This window comes from Argopecten irradians, chromosome 16 (genome assembly GCF_041381155.1).
Source record: "Argopecten irradians isolate NY chromosome 16, Ai_NY, whole genome shotgun sequence".
Taxonomy (NCBI): domain Eukaryota; kingdom Metazoa; phylum Mollusca; class Bivalvia; order Pectinida; family Pectinidae; genus Argopecten; species Argopecten irradians.
In genome coordinates, this window is record NC_091149.1 from 30,901,929 (window position 1) to 30,917,115 (window position 15,187).

The 15,187-nt window shown below is 35.1% G+C and overlaps 1 protein-coding gene and 1 long non-coding RNA gene across 2 annotated transcripts; one reads left to right on the plus strand and one right to left on the minus strand.

The window, feature by feature from the left end:
• Nucleotides 1-61: 61 nt before the first annotated feature.
• Nucleotides 62-9,206, minus strand: LOC138310651 (proprotein convertase subtilisin/kexin type 5-like). The gene is made up of 3 exons (XM_069251939.1): nt 9,037-9,206; nt 4,611-7,664; nt 62-3,551 (listed from the first exon to the last, which is right to left on the minus strand). The coding sequence occupies exons 2-3, from the start codon at nt 6,465-6,467 to the stop codon at nt 3,261-3,263; spliced, it is 2,148 nt and encodes a 715-aa protein (XP_069108040.1). The 5' UTR covers nt 6,468-7,664; nt 9,037-9,206; the 3' UTR covers nt 62-3,260.
• On the plus strand, nt 8,635-14,963 carry LOC138310654 (uncharacterized). Its single transcript, XR_011206467.1, has 4 exons — nt 8,635-9,040; nt 9,128-9,224; nt 12,498-12,685; nt 14,654-14,963. It is a non-coding gene; the product is annotated as an uncharacterized lncRNA (long non-coding RNA).
• The last annotated feature ends 224 nt before the right edge of the window (nt 14,964-15,187 follow it).

The following is a 15,187-nucleotide window of genomic DNA, read 5'->3' on the forward strand; positions in this document are numbered from 1 at the left end:
AAAAAACATGTGAATGCCAACATAAGAAGTTGATGGCAGCCATGCACAAAAAAAGTCAATTGCATTTCAAAGGCCCGCTAACTTTCCGAAACAAAAACTAAATGTTTCTTGAAATGCAAAAATAACATAAGAAACGATTGACTAATGTGACGTTACAACAACAAACAATAACGCAAGTTTCGATGTTTCGTCGTCCGATGCAGTGATAGTCAACTAATATGCAGTAATTAGAACAACGGCGTGAAACATAATACGACCAGCAGTATTTTAATTAACATTTAATTTATTTTAATTACATTGTTCAAAAGGTGATGACAAGTGCAGTATTAACGTTACGCTAATTTTTTATCAATCTCGTTTTACATTACCAATTTAAAAATCACAATCTGTTTCAAAGATAGTGGGCCTTTAAGGCCATCTGGTTGATAATATGTTTACTCTTAATTACAAATTTTGAATTATATTTATAGATACAAAAAGACATGTGATTGAGTACACTCTGAAACATATTCTTCAGGTTAGTAAGAAAAGTTATATGATCCAACACAGGCAATACGTCGGTTTCGAGATCCCAAAACGACGTGGGTAACGAACATTTATCGTCGATTAGACCTACCATCCGGTAATTATGACGTCATCATTTGACGTGATTTTCGTGACGTCATAATCACCGGAAGGTGGAAATAATCGACGGTAAATTTTATTTTACCCACGTCATTTTAGGATCTCAAAACCCTCGTATTAGATTTTTCGTGACATTTCGGTAACCACACACTTACATCCATTGGGCGTTACTGACTGGTAGAGCGAGTCATGACGCATACTTTGTTAACTTTTGTTAGATATTTATATAGCATGTGCTAGTCTAAGAGCGTTTTAATACCACCGTTATGATAGCATTGTATGATAATATCAATTTACGCGTCTAGATTACCTAGCGATCTTTATTTGAACTCCCATTTTGTTTACAAATCGACAATACTCAATGGCTACTCAACACTCAAGACGATATTTTCTATTACAATAATTTATTTATTTTATATACAACAAACGGATTGGACATTATACTATGTTTACTTAAGTCTATTCCTGATTATTGATTAATAGCATATATTTATTATGTATAATTCTTCATTGAGTTCATTGTCATATTATATGCAATAGCATTAGCTTTGGTACTTGGATAAAGGGGGACAACTCCAAATTGCATACATTACGGGAAATATAGATAGCCAACATTAATAGTTTTAATCTTTATTTATCTAATTAAATCATACCGAATACAAGTGTAAGTAAATGAACAATAACACAGCCTCGTGATATATAATTATTAACAGAAAGTACGAGAAAACAAAACATGATAAAGTTGAAGTTGAGGTCGATTGTGGAATATAGCTATTTTAGAATATTTACATATCTATATAGGAGTCATTCTCAGAAATGTTCCAAATCCAACAAAGAAAACTGAAAAAAATACCTCAATAAATAGATAACTTTGGTTCAGAAACTTAAAGAATGATCATTGTAGATATCAAAAATAACATTGGTAATTCCTGATAAGCTGACCCAATTAGTTACTATGACGACCAAAATAGCACGTCAAGGTCAAATGTCCATGGTGTTACAATATTTAAATAATATGATATCCTGTTTAAAAATATGTTAATGTAATTAATAACTGTTAATTTCATTTGATATTTTATGTTAATGTAATAGTTCATATCAAATTACATGACTTTAATACTCTGTAATCAGCTGACAAATAATATCTCACCAGTCAACATCCTTGATCTTTTATAGCATACAAATACTTTTCATTTTATTATATAAAATGACTCAAAAAGATTATTCTTTTGAGATAAAGATTTTATTTTTATCTTTCAATAATTTGAAATTTTTTTGTTTCTTAACCTGCTCTATATTTCATCTTAAACTTATCAGTTTGCAATATTTTTGTCCCTGTAACACTATGGACATTGATTAAATACCGCTGCCAAAGGTAACACAACAGACATTTATCCATGGTTTTGCCAGATTGAAATGTGTTGTACAGTTCTTGATCATCATAATGAAACTCATTAGAGATTAAAAATGGACTAGGTAGACATAATACTATGATATCAAAGAGTTTCGAATATGTCTTATGTTACAAATGGAGTAAAAAACAGTATTTTGGTGTCCTTGTCTATGGTATTACCATGTTGTCCATAGTGTTACCAAGACTAAATGTGTTTTATTGAAAATACATGTCATGGTTCAAAATAATTGGTAACACCATGGACACTGAAATGTTCATTGATAGCTAAACTCGTCATTGATTTGATTTAATTTTTTTGTATTGTTGATTTTTTCAAGACATTTAAATGTAGTATAAAACAAAAAGCAATCATTCATCATCAATCATCATTATCACCATCATCATTATCATCATGATTATCAATTTTCAATATCTTATCGTTATCATTATCATCATCATTATCAATATCTTATCATTATCATCATCATGAATATCATCATTATTATCTACATCTTATAATTATCATCATCATAATTACCAGAATCATTATCAACATTATTATCATCATGATTATTATCAGTATTATCAACATCATTAATATAAATTCATTATCATCATCATCATCCTCATAATCGTCATATTTCCGGAGATAATTAGAAATATTACCTTCAAAATCATCATCATCCTTATCATATCAACCATTATCATCATTCATAAACGTACATATACACCGTTATGCACACTCTTATACACACATTATCACACTTTCACTTACAAATACACACGGTCTCTCACCTTCATTCACACACAGATTCATACTCAGATACATTTATCAATGGAATAGGACAACTGGTTCGCCCGTTGTCAATATCTGTGACCAGGTGGGATGTGTTGCTTGATGTCTTCGGTGGCGTGCTTCAGTGATATAGCACTATAAAAAGGGCAAGAGTTCAACTATACAAGAAAAACGCACACGTAAATATAATAAAGCAAACCAAATCGTACTAAAATTGCGTTGACCTCTGAAAAAAATGACGGTGCCCTTTTGAATACATGAAGAAGCAATCAATACATACCCAAAATGACAGATAACTATGTCATATTCAAATGCAGATTATTATAACAAATGAAATAAGACATGGCTAATATAATATGACATTTAGTTACAAGTCTATTGGAGAAATACACCATCATCTGTCGACTTCGAAGTCAAACGTTCCCTGGACTCGTCGATTTCCTCATCTTAAGTTGTCTTTACTTGAGTATTTTCGTCAATATCTTTTTCACCAACATAAACATCTTGTAATTCGTCAGAGACTGGTATCATGGGAGCGTGGACCTGTACCATTGGTATAGAGGTATTGTCAATGAAGACTTGTTCGTTGTGATAGTCTCTAGCCGGGACACAATGTTCACTCGATGATAAATCGTATACCTCCTGGCTGATCTCGGCTCCACCGTCGCCATCATCTTTTCTATCTAATAGTAAATGAGATTCTTCCTCATTTTCCTCCAACTCCCTGCTGGTGATTGTCTGAAATGATCAGTACGCATAAGATAAGGAAACACCTACTTTTAAATGAGATTTCATGTGTCTTTTTTTTATTCCTTTAACATATTTTAATAAATATATCATATTTCTTGTTTCTTGATGAATAAAATTTACATTTCATCGACTTTTTTATATTTGTCATGAGTGCAATCACGAGAGTGACCAATATAAAAGTGTTTACCTCACGAGATAATATATAACAGATATTCATCAAGAAACAAGGAATATTCAATTGATTACATTCTTTTAAGTGTTTTGTCAATAATGAACCTTCTGATACTAGTAGTACCTACTCTGTTGCTATACCTATTTACTCCATCTCGCATGACTAATATTGTCAAAAAATATATATAAAGTATACTGTACAGAATAGACTTGTGAAATAAGATGTTGTGTACGTGAATATCTGTATGTTTGTGAGGCTGCGGTATATTTATATCATGTTTCCTTGCAAAAGTCTTTTGTGGCCATGATTACCATTGATCTGTGGCGTGTAAATAATAATTTGAAGGTTCAGTAAGTAGCGAAGAATATTAGAAGAGTGTCCAGTTTGTTTATTCGCTACCTTTGTTATCTCATATTAGTAATTCTAGATTTTCTTTTAATTATTGGAAAGCAAAATGTGACTTATTTTGAGCTGCAATTGTATTACGTACACGTTTTTAACCTTTTGTAACACTGATACAAAATGTAAATAGTATGTACAATGTTGACACATTAATTTCCTAACCAGGAGAAATTAAAGATTCAATTATTATTTTCAATCAAGATGTCAGACATAATACGGGGGTTTCGAAATCCAAAAATGACGTGGGTATAGCACTATTTACCGTCGACTTGTCCCACTTTCCGGTGATTATGACGTCGTCATTTGGCGTGATTTTTTGTGACGTCATACTCACTGGAAGGTAGGACTAATCGACAGTAAATAGTACTTAACCCACGTCGTTTTGGGATCTCAAAACCCCGTATTGACCAATCCGAAACGTTTATCGGCGTCACATATCAAAGGTTACAATATCGGGTCAACACAGAGCTTACCTGGTACATCGGACTTCTGTATATGATTAGGCGGCATACACACACCAACACAACTAAACTCACAGCCAAAAAGATGAAGCCGGAAATTAGAGTACCATCTGTCAGTGATATGCAATGTTTCTTTGTCACATCAAGGAATGAAATTGGAGGGCATTCGTGTACACATCGGTCTTTATATATAAGCATATCCTTTGCCAATTTGCATTCCTTTACTTTTATACAGTTGTTTTTTTGGTCTATCAGGTATGAATCTCCGCATTCTTTATCACACACAGCACCCACTAGCAGATTGTCCCGTTTGAATGGATGAGACGGCGGATATTTGTTAACACATATCTTATCCGTAGCAATATATAAATCACTATTACAGGATGACGTACAATAAAATCCTTCGACGTATTGAGAAGGTTTACAGTTTTGATGGCATTCTTTAGGAAAAGGCTCTGTATAAAATCTATGTTTATCTGTAAAAGGATGCGACACTGGACACTGATCTACACATTCGTTTACTACATGATATTTGCTGCATTTCCGTACACAGTTTAAAGACTGAATGTATTGACCCTTCAGACAAGTTTTACGACATATGTTCCCACTTGACGAACTTTCAGTATACTTATATTCCCTCGGACAATATTTAGAACCGGTACATTTGTTATTTATAATTACCTGTCCACCAGAACAAGAGGTCACACACGTTTTGTTTTGTTCCACAAAACCATGAGTACACGTACTACCACAAACAGTCCCCTTCTGTTGAGGTGACCACAACTTCATGGCCGGTGGACACGATTTTGTACACACGTTACTCACCAGGAAACGGGAGTCTGGTGGACACTTTTGGATACATGCATTGTTTGATATAACGTACGGTTGTGGACAGTCTTTTAGACATTGCTTTTTTACAGGATGGAAGAATGGATAACTAGAACCACATGTAGCCACACAAGTTTGACCTTTGGAATACGGCTTCGATACAGGACAATTATGTAAACATTTGTCCCCAGAAATGAATCGGGGTTTTAAACATGTCTTTTCGCATCTGAACAACTTTTCATTGTTTGAATACATATAGCGAAACTTGTGCGTCGTCGGACATCGTTGTAAGCAGGAAAGGTTCCCACGGAAAGAGACAAGGGGGTCCGGACATTGTTTATAACATTTATTAGATATTGTGTAAGTGTTTGCTGGACACTCCTTGACGCACTGACTCCGTCCTGCCCTCTCGTGGTATACAAAGCTGTGAGACTCTGGGCATCGGGCTACACATGAAGAGTTTATTGAAAAATTTGGACAGAGCGGAACACAATTGACATCTAATGAGAACAAGTTATAATCCTTACAGCTAGACACACATTGATATCTATATCGATAAGTTGATCTTGTAATGTTAAACTTGTGTGAATATGGACATCTTTCCAAGCACGATCCATTGAAGTAAATCGCAGACTCAGGACATGTTTTAACACACGTACCGTTGAATTCCAGTTGATATGAACTATACTTCGGACAGTTCTTCACGCATGTGATCGTATTCCAGAATGAATCATCAGGTAAATGTAAAGGATGAGTAGATGGACATTTACTATGGCATGTACTATTGAATATGAATGGTAATTTCGCTGGGCAGGACCACATGCATGTATTATTATAAATCACATTATCGGATGATGGACAATCGGTAACACATGTTCCTCGATAGTTAAGCTTTCCAACCTCGGAACAGTTTCCTAGACATGTGTTGTTATATAAATAGCAGTTGAATGGACAAGTACCAAAACACGTATTGTTACAGAGATAAGGTCTGGGGTTCACGCATGACTGAACACATATTTTGATTTCCAACGGACTAAACATCCATTTAGATTTGATTTCTTTTACCCCTTGAAATGGATGACTTATTGGACACTTGTCGACACACGAACCATTGAAAACAAGCAGCGCGGCAGGACAACGTGAGACACACTCTCCTTGCAACGCAAGCAAATGGTTCGGACATTGATTAACACATTCATTTTGAAGTACTTGATATCCAGTTGGGCACTGTACCACACATGTACTATTGAAGATATACCGTGTATTTGATGGACAGTATTGAACACAAGATGTACCATACGCAACCAAATGTGGCGGACAATTCGGAACACATGTTTCTTGATGAACAAATCTGCGTTATTCCGAACATTGTTGAACGCACCTTCTATTATCGATTTTCAATCCCGGTATACATCTGTCAACGCATGTTGTACCGTCGATGACTGTTCCATCAGGGCAAGAAGGGAGGCAAACAGGCGTTTTGAACAGAGGCAGTCGTTTTGACAGGACATACACAAATGGCATAGGTTCTGGACATTTTCTAACACACGACATATTATAGAGGAAATCAGACCCTCGCGGACATTGGACACGGCATTTTGCGTTATGTATGTTGGTAAACACTGGACAATTGTCTAAACAGAGACTTGTGTTCCATACTTCAAGTTCGAACATACCCTCCGACTGACAGGAATCCACACATTTCGTTCTCGTTCTAAACTTACCTTGGGGACACGCATTCACACATATATTCCTATGAAGAACGTGACCGGTAGAACAATTTTGTACACAGTGATTATCCTCAGTGTAAGGGTACATCAATGGACAAGTTGCGACACAAGTATTGTTGATAATTTTAGGTCTCTGGTTTGAACACGTATAAACACACGACTGCTCCTCAATAAACTTTCCTTGGGGACAAGTTGTTACGCATTGGTATTCATCACACAAGGGCTTTTTCGAAAAGCAAAATCCCGCCTCGCATATCAAATTTATTTTCTCGACTTGACCTTCAGAAGCTTTGTCGTTTTGGCAAGACCCTGATATCGCTCCGTTGCCAATAGGACCGAATGATAGACAAACATTTTTAAACGAAAATGGTGCAAATTCTGGACACTCATCTGTGTCCGTACAATTTGACGAGAATTCAATCTGGAGGGTACTGTCTGGACATTCAGCTAGTAGGTGACCATTGTGATGGAATAATACGCTGGCGTCTGTAACGTTATAAGGATGTTGCTGTAAAACACAAGTATATAAACATAAATGTTATTTTGACCCGTATATTGTCATAAAATAATGAAGTATATATGTCACAATTTGATTAAAATACAGATCCTAATTTTTTATTAACAAATTTTAAATTATAGTGAGCTCAATTTAAATGGTTTAAATTTATTTCAATTATTTTAATAAGTTTTAAAAAAAATTCCACGTATATAATTATATACAATTGCTTAACCTCGTAACTTTTAAAAAATAACTCACTCGTGTGAAATAAATGCCATATCCAACAACTACTCGCTGTGTAACCTTTATTCATCCTAGTTTTAAAAAAGCCCTCGAATTGTACAATATCTTGACTAATCTACAGTTTTCGGTGTTTCTGCTAATATATACACAGGACTGATGTTACGGGTAACGTAATTTTAATTTGATTATACAGTCAACCCTGTCTATAAAGTCCACCCAAGGGAGGAAAATGGTCCTTATAGCCAGGTGGTCTTTATACAATATACACAGATTTCAATTCGGTTGGAATGGGTCGTTTGGGTCCCTATACCGGTTGTCTTATCAAGGAGGTTGTCTTGACACAGAGGTGACCGCTACAGTAGGTGAAATTTTAATCGGGATATATTTTTTTTATTTTGTCTTGTTTCCCTTCAAAGTGAGTAATTTTTAAAAGTTACCCCTTTTGAGGCACCCAGAAAAAAATGTGTTGAGTATGGTGATAAGCATTGGTCAATAACGATACCAAATTGATCGATAATACTTTAGTATTACGCAATTCCTCAACAGTGTTTACATTTAACAGGCAACATGTACCCTGTTTGACATGTCAATCGATTTTATCGAAAACATTTATTCTCTTATCATGTTTTATATAATGCAAGCAGGGTGATACAAGCACGTCTACAAGTGAGTTAAAAATAGGTTTTATCTTAACAACAAAATCAAAATAATAGATATGAATTGATAATATTTCAATACAGATATATCACAGATAGATATAAATTGTTTTATAGGTGTATTATACATTTTTATTTCATAGTTATGACAAATTTGGGACAAGGAAGTAATTCCAACCGTGTGGACAAAACAAAATTGTCAAATTTTCGAGGCGATCTGCCCCTTTATCACCACATACAAAATGAACACGATTACATAATAGGATACGAACAGTAATGCGGGACAAAGTAGACAAATATTAAACTATATAGCACAGTGGAGCGCAATTAACCCTTCGGCAAGTGGCAGCTGAAGGCCGGATGTACAAAAATGTATCCATGCTGTTCGGCAGAACGCTATGACAAAGAGATATCCCTCTAGACAAACAAGAAGTAAAAACAGAGGGAACAGCCACTAGATATCACAGTCACAAACAACTTACCTTGGTAAGTATGAACGCAGTCATTATGATGAAAGCGTGGAGTTTGTTTCTATCCTTAAATTTATCTGTCATTTTTGTTTGTTTTTCGCAGATAACCGCCTCTACCACATACAAGTATTTTCACCAAAACCACAGTGACAGACGTGGGCTTGTAGTGATTGTCAATAAACGTCTGCTTACAACCCAAGGTACGGTAACGTATAAACATTTAACGACCAGGGATCGAAAATAATTTTTGATAGATTGGTAGACCGTTGCAAAGCAATTGCATAGACTAAATGCGGGGTCACTATTAATAATATTTTGCATACATTTGAGTTTGTTCAATATCCATAGACTTTACAGAACGAATAATAAAGTCCAAGGCGTATTAAACGGACATACTATGTGATAAAATGCGTTCATCTCTATTTTTAGGTCACCTGAGACGAAGTCTCAAGAGACCTTTTCTAATCGCCTTTTGTCCGTCGTCGTGCGTCGTCCGTCGTGCGTCGAATGTCCGTAAACAATTTACATTTTCGACTTCTTCTCCAAAACTGCTGAAACAATTTCAATGAAATTATGCACAAACCTTCTAAGGCATAAGGCCAATCGAAATTGTGAATTATATGGTCCCCATCCCCAGGAGGGCTGTGGGAGGGGCCAAAAGGGGTAAAATTGAGTAAAATTTCAAAAATCTTCCTCACTACTCACAGATGTGGTAGAATCAAACTCTTCATAGATAGAAAGGTCTTAAGGTCCTTTACAAAAATTGTGAATTATATGACCCTGGGGTCTCTAGTTTCCCCCTGGGGAGGAGGTTAAGTTTACTATAATTTGTCTTGGGAAAACACATTTTTGAGCATTATCTGGTCATTTGTAATAGGAAATGAGTCAAATGTTGTCAGAATTATCAGTATGAGGTGGCCATTTAATCCTATTAACAAATTTTCTATGACTGACCCCCAGGGGCCTTAGGGGCGGGGTCAAAAGGGGTCAAATAGGCTAAAACTTCAAAAATCTTCTGAAATTCTGAAAAAGTAGAATCAAATACTTTTCATAAATAGAAAGGTCTTAAGGTTCTTTACAAAAATTGTGAATTATATGACCCTGGGGTCTCACGTCCCCCCCTGGGGAGGGGGTCAAGTTTACTATAGTTTATATAGGGAAAACACATTTATGAGCATTTTTTGTTCAATTGTCATTGGAAACGAGTTAAATTTGGTTAGAATTATTAGCCTTAGATAGCATTTTAACATAATATCCATATTGGTCCAGGCTGACTACCTGGGGCAGAGGGGCGGGGCCAAAAAAGGTCAAATAGACTAAAACTTCAAAAATATTCTTCTAAAATTCTGGAAATGGTAGAATCAAATGCACTTTATAGATGAAAAGGTCTTAAAGTTTGTTTTATAAAAATTGTAAATTATATGACCCTGGGGTCTCATGTTTCCCCTTGGGGAGGGGGTCAAGTTTACTATTGTTTATATAGGAAAAACACATTAATGAGCATTTTTTGCTCAATTTTCATAGGAAATGAGTCAAACTTGGTTAGACTTATTAGTCTGAGATAGCATTTTAATATCATATCCACATTGGTCCTGGCCGACCCCCTTGGGCCAAAGGGGCGGGACTAAAAAAGGGTCAAATAGGCTAAAAATTCCAAAACTCTTCTAAAATTCTGGAAATAGTAGAATCAAATAATTATGGATGGAAAGGTCTTAAGGTGTTTTATAGAAATTGTGAATTATATGACCTTGGGGTCTCACGATACCCCCTGCGGAGGGGTCAAGTTTACTTTAGTTTATATAGGAAAAACATATTTGTGAACATTATTTGCCCAATTTTCATAGGAAATTAGTCAAACTTGATTAGAATTATTAGCCTAAGATATAGCATTTTAACATCCATATCCGTCCTCAATGACCCCCTGGGGGACCAGAGGGGCAGGACCAAACAGGGTCAAAATGATTAAAATTTCAAAAAATACCTCTACTTTTACAGGTTTGAAGGAAGCAAATACTCTTTATAGTCTAAAAAGTCAAATTTATAAGTCACTGTTTAGTATATGCTATTAGACCGACGAGACATTAGCTAAAACATGTTATATTGAAACTGAGCTTTGAAACGTTCATTCCTAAAACGAAAGATGGAAATGTGTGCCGGTGTGACAACCATCATTATATCCCATTTCACATAATACGGAGAAATTCTACTTGTTCAATTGAGGAATCACTGTCCACTACTGAGGAATAGATTCCCATTCAACGAAAACTAATTTTGAGACGTTGAATGAAAATGAAATAGTGCAATCTTACATGAACCTGAAAAGTGGATTATAATGTCATGAGTGCTAGATTTTGGATGGACAACACGAGGCTTATATACCGAGGTTTGATTATTTGTCTCTCATACGATAAAATTACAATTTTATCGCGCCGTCATCACATAAATCTCGTTAAACGGTTAATTGATGATGTCATTGCCAATGCATGCAGGTATTCATAACGTTACGCAATGTCAAGTTATGTAAGATAGAGTAATCATTTCCCTAGCATCAACGGAATAATTTTGTTTAGTGTGGGAATGGTAGAAAGGAAAACTTAACATAACCATTGAGTTTCTTCTGATGTAGGTGATGATCTAGTGTTTGAAGATACGATCAGAGCTCTGCAGCAGTAGGAATATGATGTTACAGTTGCAACCTCAATTCTGATTGAAATACATATCCTGATTTTCAGTACACAAAATTGTTTTTAAAATGTTATCAGAATTGTTATTGTGAACGTAGTCATGTCACTGAAATAACACAACATATATGAGTAAATACTAGGACAAAATTCCGTTTTAAATGATGTAGCAAGTTGTAGAAAATGCATTTGATAAGAGGTATAGAACGTGACCTTTAATGGGATATTGTCATGTCCTCTATAAACGGAGTTGTTATCAGGAACTGTATTTTATTCATATTGATAACAGTTGAACATGATGGACAGATATGTTTATTCTGACTGACCCCTGTAGGGTTAAGAAGCGGGGTCAAGTTTTCAAACCCTATATATCTATATATAGTAGAATCACATATAATGGTCGGAAAAATATACATATTACTATACTGCCGTGGAGACGTCCATTTGATTAGGTTTATATAGACACTATAGTTTGGGGTATTGATTCTTGTGAGAAATATCAGAGATAAATGTGGAATATTACGGACAAGTTGATTCAATCTCATTCCATATAGGGAACTTTAATAAATTTATTCTGGAGTAAAACTAGAAACTCAATCCTGTTCAATGACAGTAATAGCTTAAAAGGAAGTAACGTTGTTATAGAAGTAAAATTAAACTGATTCGTCTGCTCCTGTTTTTGAGGGATAAAATGACCATTCGTCGGCGGTAATTACGTCCCTGCCGAAATCTAGAAACTATAACGACCTTGGTGACCATTAATGCATCAGGGAATTTTGTTTATGTTTGCAGTCAATTATGGATGAAGCGTCAGCACCACTTCTTAGATCTGAAAATGACCTAACAGAACAAAACGATCCGGGGAATGACAGAATTCTGCTACCTGATAAGAATTACCACGTCTTTATATCATACAGCTCTAAGGATGGTGACTTCGTGCAGAAACTACACATTCATTTGGAAAGGAAGCTGAAATTCAAGTAATTTTTTTTTCAATTATGAATATGTTTGCAAAGGGCAATACCTTCGAAGGTTACTGTCCGATAATTATGAATTTCAATCATACCCGCAATTTTACTATAGTTAGTCTGTGTACAGTTACATTTAGCTTAGTGAATATTTACTGGTGTTCCAAGGTCCAAACATTATTACTATCGTAAAACTCCTGATTACTGTCCGATATTTCATAAGTAACCGCGTTAACAAGGTACGATGATAATTATTATTGCAAAGAAAAATCTGATTAAAATATAGATCCTTGCTATCACTACGTTTGATCAGAGGAACATCCCATTAGGGGTCACATTCTGTCCAATCAAATTGGTGCCTTCAAAAAGTCCTAATTAATGAAATATTAGAATAGAGGTAACAATTTTTGCAGATTTTGCCTGTAAATATTGGGTTTGATAATCCTTGCAATACTTTTATAGTCTGCATTTAGTAGTGTAAAGGCCGCAATTTTTTTAAATCTTCTCTTTCACCTTTTTTTGAATAGTAGCTTCAGTATTCCCTTACCCTGAGATTTAGTCAGATAATTATATTTAAACACATTATATTACATCCAGAAATTCTTGCTTAATTATTTCCCAGTATTTTTTGTAAATTTCTGCAATAATTTCATCCTCTCCTGGAGATTTATTGTTTTTAAGAGTTCTTAAAGCTGTGTATATTACTTCATCTTCTTTATCCCTGTCTTTTTTCTCTTTATCATCTTCACATATTTTATTTTCAATGAATTGTGTTAAACATTCTACATTCTCTTTATCCCATCCTTCAGTTTTAAAAATTATACAGTTCAAAAAGTTTATCTTCAGATTCTATGTTGGCTGATATAATTCTGCCATTACAACATTTGTGTTTTTCTGAGACTTTTACTGTAAAAATGTTTTTCCATAAATTTGCTGAATTAGTGCCATTATTCCACATGCTTCCATCTCCCTTAGTTATGTCTTTCCATTGTTTGCATGAGATTTGGTCCGTGTCTGTGCAGTGTGTTTCTTGCATAATGTTATATCTATGTTTTGGCTTTGTAACCAATACATCACCTTTTCTCTTTTCTCGCTGTCTCTCAAACCATTTACATTACTACTGCTAATAGCTACATAATATTTGTTTGCAGATGGCATTATGACTAATGTCTATGATGAAGGAACACTTTTCAAAGATACCTATACAGGTGTACACTGTGTTGAAATAGAAAATATAGAAGAATACTAAACATACGACAGATACAGGGTAATTCACATTGTAGGTTTGTGTTTGCATTGAGAAAATTAAGCAGCAATTTTCTGTGTTTTTTTTTAATAATCTATCCTCTGGTGGAGTGGAATCGTCACTTAACATACGTTTTTTAAAATTTGGATCTACTGGGCTTTTGGGCCCTTCATCGTTATTTGCAATAACGATTGCTAGCACGTATGAATTCCCACATGACACTCCACATTTGTTTGCCCCATCTTTGGGGTGGCGTTCTTCGCGATATCTTAACCACTCTGCCACCGCGGCTGCAGTGGTTCGTAATCTTACTGATAATAATATAGGAATATAGCAAGTGTTTTGTTTTCTGAGACTAGTTTATGTAATAAATAATTATATGAAGGGAACCAAAGATCATATCAATTTTGGCTCTGATCAAAAGATTAAGAAGGGGTCAAAAAGGAGAAAGGGTATACATATAATTCACTGAAATCCTTGGGGAACTGTTAACCACAAAAGATGAAAACGACATAACTGCTCAAGATACACGTTGTAAACTGGGGTCCTAACGTTTATATCAGGGTTTGAATTCTCATCTGTCTTTTTATGGGATAGCTATTCGATACTTAAACTTAACCCACTACGCCTTAAAAGATCCAGGTGTTCAAGCGGGATAAAAAGACAAACAATAAAGATATTAAGGGATTAGAACCTCTAACTTAATGCGCATTTGACCGATTTTATAATTACAGGTGTATGTTAGCTGATCATCACTTCACACCAGGGATTTCTGTGGTAGACAACATTTCAAATTCAATCGACCAATGCGAAAAATCCTTGTTTATCGTATCCAAGAGCTTTTTGGACAGTGGATACTGTGGGAGAGAGGTGGACCTGGCATTTACGTATGCGATGGATAACAGACAGAAAGACTACGTCATAATACTGAAGCTTGACGACAGTGAGTTGGACAGAAAACTGCGCGATCGGACATATATCAATGGAACTGACCTCGACATTGAGTCAATTGGACGGAAATTTGAAATGGCATTTACTGGGAATGGTGAACATGGTGAGAACTTGTCTTTCTTTTAAAACTAACATTTTGAGAAAAGTCGTTGAATATTATCCTCTGGCCGAGATATAATATAAAATTGGCAGTTTCGTTTCCTGCTAAGTGTAATCAGTATAAGATATATACATGGGATGTGCTGGTTTCATGTTTTCAGAACAATATGATACATGTAGCATAGGATGTGCTATGCAGTGATTTTACGGCAAATTTA

Excerpts from the sequence above, each read along its gene's own strand:
- LOC138310651 (XM_069251939.1), bottom strand. The coding sequence starts at position 6,467 with ATGTTTAGTCCGTTGGAAATCAAAATATGTGTTCAGTCATGCGTGAAC. Across the intron at positions 3,552-4,610 it reads ACAGAAGTCCGATGTACCAG|ACAATCACCAGCAGGGAGTT; the intron begins GTAAGCTCTGTG and ends TGATCATTTCAG.